Source organism: Oratosquilla oratoria, chromosome 19, assembly GCF_046742065.1.
Source record: "Oratosquilla oratoria isolate Oo_2021 chromosome 19, ASM4674206v1, whole genome shotgun sequence".
Lineage (NCBI taxonomy): Eukaryota > Metazoa > Arthropoda > Malacostraca > Stomatopoda > Squillidae > Oratosquilla > Oratosquilla oratoria.
The window spans coordinates 58,691,930-58,703,253 of NC_134795.1; the positions used below are offsets into that span (position 1 = coordinate 58,691,930).

At 37.4% G+C, this 11,324-nt stretch overlaps 1 protein-coding gene across 1 annotated transcript in view; it reads right to left on the reverse strand.

The window, feature by feature from the left end:
- Positions 1 to 10,776, reverse strand: part of LOC143035672 (alpha-(1,3)-fucosyltransferase C-like) — a 32,324-nt gene extending 21,548 nt beyond the window's left edge. The window contains exons 1-6 of the mRNA XM_076202538.1: positions 10,635 to 10,776; positions 9,533 to 9,636; positions 8,041 to 8,126; positions 7,445 to 7,676; positions 4,742 to 4,917; positions 3,848 to 3,976 (exon numbers count right to left, since the gene is read on the reverse strand). Coding sequence (XP_076058653.1) covers positions 3,848 to 3,976; positions 4,742 to 4,917; positions 7,445 to 7,676; positions 8,041 to 8,126; positions 9,533 to 9,636; positions 10,635 to 10,776 — 869 coding nt within the window. The remainder of the gene's footprint in view (positions 1 to 3,847; positions 3,977 to 4,741; positions 4,918 to 7,444; positions 7,677 to 8,040; positions 8,127 to 9,532; positions 9,637 to 10,634) is intronic.
- Between the last annotated feature and the right edge of the window lie 548 nt (positions 10,777 to 11,324).

Below are 11,324 nucleotides of genomic sequence, written 5' to 3' on the forward strand. Positions count from 1 at the left end.
AATTGAAATACTAGTGATAATGATAATAACGGCAATAGTGATTATTTTGAGAGCAATAATTGAAATAATGATAAAATAGCCTAATAATGATTATGGCCGTTAAGCCTTATAGCTGTAATAATACCAACAAGTAAGTCTTCATGCGATACGAGTATTGCACTAGAATATCACTAATTAGAGCACAGTAGTGCTTCAAGTTTCGCAACTTTTTAACCCGCGGTAATCTATGAAAATTTCGCGATTTTTCGCTTTAAAATATTAGTGTTTTGATTTATTAGTATAGTACAACACTGAATGGGTCTCAGTGATTAGAGATACATTTTAACAACCACAATGCACTTTAATTCTACGCCATCAACATCGGGAGACCTAATGGAGGCTGACATGCAGTAATTGAAATGCGGTACTGCAAAGGGCTCGAACCCAGCAATCACATGACAAGTGCCGTAGTAACTTAACAACTACGCTATCAAGAGAGACATCATATATGTATATATATATATATATATATATATATATATATATATATATACATATATATTCATGTGTTTACGGTATACAAATGTAAGTAGTATTAGTATAATGACTATGTAAGGGATATACAGGCGTTTTGGACGTCACACGAGACGGCTGGCGGAAGACTACACAACCCCTGAGAGCGGAAAGCGCTGAAGATACGTTCTAAACGAACCTTGATTTGAATGTGAAAGAAACGGAACGCCCCAAACGAATTCCCCAAGTGACGTCATGACCACGCGAGTATATAGACACTACATCCCAGAATGCAAGTTGGTATGAAGGAGGAATTAAGAAAGAAGTAGAAAGAACTTAGGGTTGCCAACTCTGTTAAGCTACACAAGAACTTTATTGATATTTATTGAAGTGGCTATAGATTATAATAGATGCCAATATTAAATTTTCTAAATGAAAATGCAAAAAACAAGAATGAGAAGACATTTATTTTACCTTGATAAAAAAATTCTAATCTTTAAAACTATATTTGCCCTGGCTTTTTGCTGCCTTCAGAAAGATTGTATCATCTTTGATGTTTTTAGCGAATTCCAAGCAGCTATCTTTTATGTTAAAATATATGAGAAGTTCATTCTTAATTCAACAGAGCATCGGTTCCTTTCATCTCGCCATTTACTCGTAGATGACATAAACTAAAAACTCTCACAATAAGATGATGTTCCAGGAATTGATAGTACAACAGAAACTATTTTGAAAACATCGATACATTTAAAGTCCATAGATTTCAAAATAAAATATCACTGTCTACTTGTTTTTGAGCTTGTAAAGAGTTCAGGGCTTTTGACAGTGTCGGAGTTTCTTTGAATCAAAAAGTCTTTAATTTAAGCATCTTTATCTTAAGCTTTTCTTCTAGCTTCAAATGTTCTACTTCTACAAATTTCTGAAACTTTGGGGATGAATGGCCTAAGAAACTTAGATTTGATAATTTGCCGAATGCTGAATTTTCATCAAAATCTGTTTTTTCCAAATATCTGATAACATGAAATATTGGCCCTACTATTACAAGTTTTCTCACATAGATTCCACTGTTCTGGTATTTATAACAAATTACGGCTCGATTTTGTGAAGGGCCTCATCTCTATCTTGTATAATACTCCATATTTGTTTTGGTTCTTCATGATTTCAGTTGACAGACAGATATTGCCTTTCCAAACGTCCATTTAATGGAGAATTGAGTTATACGTAAAATGAGGCTAATTTTACGCCCTGGTCTGCGCTCTCCCCCTCTGTGCTTTCGGTATTGTGCAGACTAGAGTTGAGAGTCTGCATCCTTACAAGAACTACGCTTTTGCAATCACGTCTTGAGAGTAGGAAATTGAACTACCAGTCAAAATGATTTCAAAATAAAGGACAAATAGTGTCATTTCAAATCTCAATAAAGGACAAGGACAGACAGAGTTGAATAAAGGACTGTCCTTTGAAATAAAGGACGGTTGGCAATCCAAAAAGAACTGGAGATGAAGAATAGTCTTATCATTCCTGATGTCGGTTCACTTCCGACCTTCACAACGCTCAGGCCAACCCTTACAATGTCCTGACAGAAAATTAGGAAAGTGATTGTTATATCACAATCCCCGTCAACAACTAGGAAAATAATTTATCTATTTTTACTATAAACTAATTTTTATATAATAAAAACTAAAAATGAAAGTGATAAAAGAAAAATAATCAGCGTAGTGAAAATCAGGTGATGAAATATTATCCGTCTCACTTCCTCCAAATCTTGATATATCATTAGAAATTTTATAATTCTAATTGTTATATATTCATAAATAACTATATTTCTTAGTAATAAAGTTTTGTAAATGGTAAATGTTTAGACTGGCTCTCCTCTTCTCTTACAATGATTTGAACCTAGTTAAATATTATCAACTCTAATTAGTACAAATATTACTAAAGTACATAATCCCCAATAGAGTGACATAATAAATAGATATAGCGTACACTGTAGGTTGACATTACTAGAATGGAAATGATAACAATAGGAAACATAAAACGATGTCGCTGCTTCGTAATCTTCCAGTCGATTGAGTATAATGCATTTTCGTGTTGAAATAAGTTTAGAACACACACACACACACACACACACACACACACACACACACACACACACACACACACACACACACACACACACACACACACACACACACACACACACACACACACACACACACACACACACACACACACACACACACACACACACACACATATGTTCCACCATTGTCTTTGATAGATACACAAATTATGTCTGAAGGTAGCGATGATTCGTCATCCTTGATGGCAATGCTTCGCTTACCACCGTTCTCACTGTGCGTTCGCTAGCCAATCACCGCTCAGAAAAAGAATGACGCAGCTAAGCCTGAGAAGCAATTGTTGCAGATTGTCTGAACTTTGTGTCGCACCAAAGGCGTATTCAGTCTAAATCGCAAGGAAATGCATTTACTATTTTATCTTTTCCACCCATCGTGTTGGTCAGTGACCTTTTGTTTCATTTCCAAATTGATACTTCTCCTTAACCTCTTATTGCTGGTAAAAATTTCACTGATGTTGCTGCGTTTTGGAAGCCGTGATGTGCTTCATGGTAATATTCTCTAAGAAAAAAAAAAATATTCGTTATAGGGACAGTTCAAAATAAAATGACAATATGAAGTACAATGCATAAGCAAGTAGATACTCATTTATTATAAGGTAAAAAGTGCATTGTAGCATTATTCATACGTCTGGTATTTAGACCTAGGTCTTTCCTGTATACTACAAATAAATACAACAGCTTTGTACACAACAGCAAAGGGATTCGTAATATAAATGTTTGTAAGTCTTACCCCTTATATTTTCGATTTTCTTTTTTTATAACATCTCACGGACACAATGCAAGAAGGAAGTGGATATGTAGAATGCATATACCTAAATCCCGAGAAACAAGAATATACGTTACAGCCCTGTAATGAAAACAAGCTGTCAATATGTTGAATAGGATGAACAAAGTGAATGTGCTCTATGTTGTATTTTAGTGGGAGGCAACAGGCAGGGTACCTCAGGGATCAGTAATGCTGCCCAGTCATAAGGAATTTAGGAATTGAATACATAAGGAATACTTAGGGAATTCGAAAAGGGGGAAACCTCTCACATTTAGCGTATGTTAGCGGAAAATGAAGATTACGTTAAAAAAAAAAAAAAAAAACTCGCAAGATTTTTTTCTTAAGAAAACCTGATAAAAACATCACAAAGTGAATTGTTAGGTCTACCCATCCTACGGTGCACTTGGATATAATCCGAGGAACTAAACTGACATGTATGACAATATTTTTACCTGAAGACGATATCCGAATCATGTCGATACGTAAAGGTCCAGTTGAAGAGGAAGTTGTAGATGGCCGGATCCTGGTAAATGTAAGACGCTGACTCCGTTTCATAGAATACCCAGCGTTGATGAGGGGACCTGCCAAATACACTTGAGTTTAATTAAGGACACATTAGTTAGATTTGAAACGCTTCAATTTAAACCAAAACACTTTATTCCAATTATATTTTCTTCAATTTAACCTAAATCACTCCAATTTAACTAAAACAATTCAGTTTGATTTACTGAGTGGGCACAAATTGCACATTTTACTAAAACTATTGGGTGCAAATGATTTTTAAAACAGTTCGTACCTAGCTTGCAGTAAAACAGTTGTTAGTATGATAAGGTTGATTTGTGTACCTTGATGTATTTCCAGTTCTTATGTCATCTTTTCATAATATAATACGAAATTCGGGTTCAATTTATGTGTATATTTTGGCTCATATATTTATTGTCAATTTCGTCTCCAGTATCTCTATTATTTCATAATTATGTTTAAAGAAATTAGGGGGCAAAGTACACAGACATAATCCAAACGAGAGATTGATAATGTATATGTTATATTGATTAAACTAAATTTTGTACTAAAAAGAGCAAACACAGTCATAGAACTTTATTTGCTATTTCATTAAAAAACTGGAGTATATTGTAAACCTGAAATATTTATCAAATCCCTTTCACTGTCGTAAAAAAAAAAAAAAAAAAAAAAAAATCAATTTCATTCTGGAGTGGAAGAGGGAGGAGGATTGTCGTGTAAGGAATCAGTGGGGATAAACCAGCTTCGGCTGCCTGAAATTCTACATACAATCAAGACATTCTCACAAACATTCTGTTATAGTTTCTACTCCCATTCCAACTTACCTGGCAGTAGGAAGGTCCTTCTTTTCCGTCGACCTAAAATGGAAGATAATGGCGTCAAAATCTTGAATTCGAGTCAGACTGCGGTTGGCGGTCATGAAGCAGGTGTCCACGCGACACCCGGCACGAACGAAGGGCCCACGCCCCGAACCAAACCCATAGGTCGTTGTCCCGTACGCCTGTTCACAAGATTACAGTACTCAAAACGATAATTAAAAATTAATCTATCTATATACTTATAAAATTCTGATCATCTTGTTTATTATCTTGCTTGAAATCGTCACCCAGCCAATCAGAAGAAGAGATATGACGTCACGACTGAGGACCAGCCAATCAGAAGAAGAGATATTGCGTCACAACTGAGGACCAGCCAATCAGAAGAAGAGATCAGAGAAAGAGATATGTGTATATATATATGTATATATATATATATGTGTATATATGTGTATATATATATGTATATATATATATATATATATTTATTTTTTTATATATATATATATATATATATATATATATATATATATATATATACATACATATACCAAGGCTTTTTCCCCCTTACAAGGGAGGTAGCCAAAAAGGGGAAGGCATAAAATCATTTCCACCCATTCCATCCCTGAATACACTCCACACCCCTCCACCCTCCCTCTTATCTGAGCACCTCCTGGATGACGGGTCATCCCTGCACCTTGTCCACTGCCCTGGGTCAGAAGCAGTATCGCAAGACACAGCACATCCACAGCAAGGCCGCTTCATTAAATCGGCGACCCCCCCCCCTCTCCATCCCCCCATTGCATAAAAGGAGAGGACGGGGAGAAATCCCTTCGGGCTGCGTCAAATTTTGCTCACACATACTACCTCACCCCCATCCCCCCACCCATTCCACCTCATGCAATCACAACATCATCCATATACAACCATTCTCCATTCACCCCTGTCTTCTGTCCTCTCCCGTCCCTCCTCAACAGACATTCCCCTCTTCCCCAAAGCCCCCTTCACCCCATCCATCCACCTCATCCTAGGACGTCCCCTCATGTTCACTCCCTCCACATCTGCCTTCCATATATATATATATATATATATATATATATATATATATATATATATATATATATATATATATATACTATAATAAAGTAGTAGCCTCTGTCTGTTTGTTCACGAACTCCTAGGGTTTTGGAGATAGACCCCCATAACCATATATATTCTGATACCCTATCATTCCAGGTACTTGGATAACTATATTTCATTAAAAAATATATTTTGGTGAGGGTTAAGGGTTAAAGTTAGATGGGGTATAGTTAGGTTAGGGATTATTCACGAACTCCTAGGTTTTTGCAGATAGACCCCTAAAACCATATTCTGAAACCTTATCACTCAAGGTACTTGGATAATTAACTTTCACTTGTCGATATCACGAACTCCTTCTAGGGTTTTGGAGATAGACCCCCATAACCATATATATTCTGATACCCTATCACTCCAGGTACTTGGATAACTATATTTCATTTAAAACATTATTTTGGTTAGTGTTAAGGGTTAAAGTTAGGTGGGGTATGGTTAGGTTAGGGATTATTCACGAACTCGCAGCAACGCGCGGGTAATTTGGCTAGTTGAATATTAAGCTACCTCCGTGGTGGTCAATTCATTGCAGATTAACTTAATGGTACCAAAATTTGTGATGATTCGAATATTCCCGGGGAAAACGCTCTAGATATCTGAAAGCAAGAAAACTGAAATGCACATTAGCTTTATACGGTGATTAAGATACTAGATAGTTCTAAGAATACATAATGCTCTACTAGACTTCCCTAAATAGCTGTCTGACGGTCAGCTCGCTCCACCCACAACCTCGGTGAGCGAGTTTTAATATCAATGATTTCATGAGCACGTAGCATACTGAGACGATGTCCAAACCTACCTACCCACTCCATGTCCCGTGCAAACTATTGTTCGGAAAATAATTCTTTAATACTTTGTTTTATAAATTTCTTAAGTATTGGTATCTGAGGACATACAAAGCAATAGACTTTTGTCGTGAAAAGAAGAACAAAGGGATTCTATTTGTGACAATTATTTGTTTACCTGCGTTCTATCAATGATCTATAACTTCCAACCTGTTTATAAACGTGAACAGTGACAAGGAACCTGCACACATTGTTTTTGTTATCATATTCGTATCTCAAATGCACACATCGAATTTTTTTTATCATATTCGTATCTCAGATGCGATAAAAACAACAACAACTGTGTAGCGAAATGTAGCGAAACGACCAAAGAATGTAGCTAAACGACCGAAAGAATGTAGCGAAACGACCGAAAAATGTAGCTAAATGTAGCGAAACGACTGAACGTAGCGAAACGACCGAGACAATGTAGCGAAACGACCGAAGAATGTAGCGAAACGACCGAAAGGAAATAGCGAAACGGCCAAGCAATGTATTGAAATAGTTGGTAGCGAACTGGCCATGTAGTGAAAAGAAAATGACTTTATAAACCTGCACACATTGTATTTTTTATCATATTCCTATATCAAATGCGAAAAAAAACAATGTAGGGAAACGACCGAAGAATGTAGCGAAACGACCGAAGAAATGTAGCGAAACGACCAAGCAATGTAGCGAAATGGTTGGTAGCGAATTGGCCATGTAGCGAAACGACCAGATATCCAATTTCTTAACTGTACTATGAGCATATATTTACCTCATTCCAAATAAGAATTTTCTTGGGTTTCCCTCTATTGGCGTTAATGGGGAAGTCTCCTGGTTCAGAAATTGCAGTTGGGATATCGAACGGCCGAGAAATGAGGACATCAAGACTTTCCATATCCTGCGTCTTCGTGACGTCATCGTTGTCGTCGTCGTTCCCAGTGCGAAAAGTTCCGTTTTCAATTATGAATTTTTCAGCCTGGAGCTGTTCTATCGCTTCAGGGGCTCTGAAATAAAATAAACTGGAGAAGTAGTATCACTTTTAACAGCTTCAATGAAATTATGATTCCGTGCTGATTTCAACATGGTACATTGTATTTTGAATTTTATTCACGTCATGAGGCTAATGACTGTCTGCACACACTCATTGCCTAATTATCACATGGCCAAGTGCTTTACAAAGTAGATTGATACAATACTGAGTGTCGAAAGTTTACAGAAATGGACGCTGCTACCTACAGTATATACAATCACCAAAGCGTTTCATTGATACTCATGCGTGTGTGCTTCTGCCATGTCATGACCGCAAGATCCTCGTACACGACGACTCCACTCAAACCCTAACCTCTGGCGTCGACGAATGAAAAATACCTGCTAAACAAGTTTGAACCTCTGGGAGAATTCTTGCCGCATTGAGCAACTTTAACTTTCCGGTATTTCAATTTACTGGAGGAAAACTATCATAAAGAAATAGGCTTCACTAGATTCAGGATTACCAACTACAAAGGTCTCAACGTGCCAAGGGTGTAAGTACATTTCCCTTTGTATAGATGGATGAAACAGAGACGTGGAATATTCAGGAAGCCGAAGCATTTTTTGGATGAAATATTTGAAGAAAAAAAAAAGTTTGGCAGGTGTTACCATAATGAATAGAGAGAAAGGTGTAGAAGTGAGGCGGATACGGTTGATCAAAGCTTTAGAATGTCCGTTGAGCATAGAGGAAAGAGTGCAGTAGATCTGAGTGAATGGAGGAGAATTGTGAATGAATGAATGAATGGCATGGTCCGTAGAGATGCATTTCTCAACTGTTTCATACAATAGTGGATAGGGAGGTGGTAGGGTGTGTGAAATGTGTTTCAGTTCTGTGTGATGGTATAAATTAGCTGTGTGATTTAACTTTTGCATCCCTCTTATAAGGTGAGGGAGAGCATTTGATGTGTGCCTGTGTGTGCACATATACTGATGGGACAAAATAGGACATTATTACTGGGGAGCTAATACAACCAAATGTAAATCAATTTCTCTGGAATTTGCAAATTATAACAAATTGTTATATTTGTCTGATCTACTTGCTGAAGGTATTTGTTTATAAGACGAAAGCTCGAGAATATTAAATGGAAAACTATGGAGAACTTGTATCAGCTCACCCTACAACTGGAAAAAAGTTGATAAGACAAATAGAAAACATTAAGAAAAAGTTTAACAATTGTCAGAATGCTGTCGTATTTAATTCTACATGCATCAAAGAAAACCTGCTTCCTTACTTCACGAATATATATATATATATATATATATATATATATATATATATATATGTATATATATACATATATATATATATATATATATGCAAAGAAATCACAAAACACACGTGATAAAATATTTTTGCAGAAACCACCGGGAAATTGAAAAAACAGATACCGAACGTTTTCGTCTATTTAGACATTTTCAAGGTATTGCTTTTTTGTACCTTTGAAAATGTCTGAATAGACGAAAACGTTCGGTATCTGTTTTTTCAATTTCACGGTGGTTTCTGCAAAAAAAAAAAAAAAAAAAAAAAAAATTATATATATATATATTTATATATATATATATATATATATATACTTTATATATATATATATATATATATATATATATATATATATATATATATATATTGGGGGTCATTCAGCCTCCTTGTGGGCCGGAAGGTTTTCATGTCGGCTTGCCTAAACTTTGTGAATAATCAAAATATACTGACAGAGCTTTGTACATGAGGCCTTCTCTCTCTACCCTTGTGTTTGCATGTAGATACATATGAATATCAAATATATACATGCATAAATAAAATAACTAATTAAGATGTAATACAGCACACTACCTGAAGAGTTGTTCCTGCCTGTAGATTTTGTCGACTTGGCCCCGGTCGAGTATGGTCAAGCCAAGTATGACAACGACATACACAGCCGCGCATGCGCAGAACCCCTGCGACGGAAAGCTAGGCGTGAAGGTTTGTATTACCATAGATTTAAGCGAAATAAAGTCGCCTAACGTTAGCCAGAGAAAATTTGTTGTAGGAGTGTCAGATCTGATACAGGAGGTGTGAGTGGGTTATGGCCGTTCTGGTTCAAATTCGTGTACGGATTTCAAGCTAAACAATTTCCACACTACGCATTTCTCACTAGCATGTTAATTGCTTTTGGTACTTCATTTGAGTCACATTACTCTTTGCTACTTCATTTGAGTCACATTACTCTTGTCTCATATAGTGAGAAGCTGAATGACGAATTAAGAAAAGTTAAACTTAGAATACGAATGTTAGACGCATTGTTGAGATGTTCTTACGGAAGTCCAGAATATTGTAACCGAAGCCGTTTCTCTTCAAAGTAGCAAAGGCAAGTAGCATGCTAGCTCAGTGTGCCACCACCTAAATATATTAGTGTATGGATAGGAAGTTCCTTTGGATAATATTGGAAACGATGCGAGAAACATACAATTTCGGTAAAAAAGAAAAGAAAAAAAAAAGAAAAAAAAAATTGTGAGCTGGAAGAGTTCATGAAGATTCAAGACAATCACTACTTGCTCTGTGAAGGCGAGGAACCTACGCCAGGAGACACTGAGTAGCTGCGACCGAAGCCGTCAATTTTGCCCTAATTTGCGATTTAGGGACTGTTGGGGGGGAGGGGGAGGTAATACACAATCACTGCTGGGAATCGGAAAAGAGTGCGGGATTCGAACCCACAACCAGGCGAACGCGATACCAGCCACATATACGCCACCAGCGTGAAGGTCCAGAGAAAAAACCAGTCTTTGACGTAACTCCCATGCAGACTCCCTTCTATCCCCACTCCAATCAACTCTCGACAGCTTCAGTCAACTTGTCCCAGCCATGAATTTTGTGGGCGTCGTCCCCTTCTTCGTCTCCTCCTCCATCGATGGTGGTCTCTTGTGGAGACAACGCTGAATAGGATCACGTGCCTCACGCCCATATAGCCGGAGATGAAGTCCACGGATTATGCTGAAGGTAACTGACCTAAACTGAGCCTCACAGTAGTCTCTGGTTTTATATGAAGTCATTCCAGTGATATTCCATGGTTCTCTGAAGGCATTTAGTAACAGACACATCGAGATGTCTCTTCAAGTTAGAATTCAGTGTCCATGCCTCACAGCCGTACAACAAGACTGGGAGCACAGGTGACTTGAAGATTCGAATCTTAGTCTTCGTGTATAAATAACGACAACGCTATATGCTCTGGAAGAGCGAGTCCACAACATCATGGGCAATACCAATCCTTCGAGGTACTTCCTGACATGACTTACCACTGATATGCACTACACTACCAAGGTATGTAAAGCTTTCCAAGACTTCAACGCCCTCACCACATGTATAGGCAGAGTGAGCGTTGTCATCTAGTAAGGCCTCACACTCCCGGGTCTTCTTGAAGTCCAAGAGACCTGAAGATTCCAAGCGGTCTCGCCTTCTTGTGCAGTGACTCGAGGACTGCAACTTGGACCTCCAACGACTCCCCAAGAAGGACAGCATCATTAGTAAACACAAGGTTGACCTTGATGGTGCCAATTGATCCTCCGCAACGACAATTATGTATCAGAATAGCTGGTAACGTAATGATATGGCGACACTGGACTGTGGTTAGACGATGTAAAAGGCACAT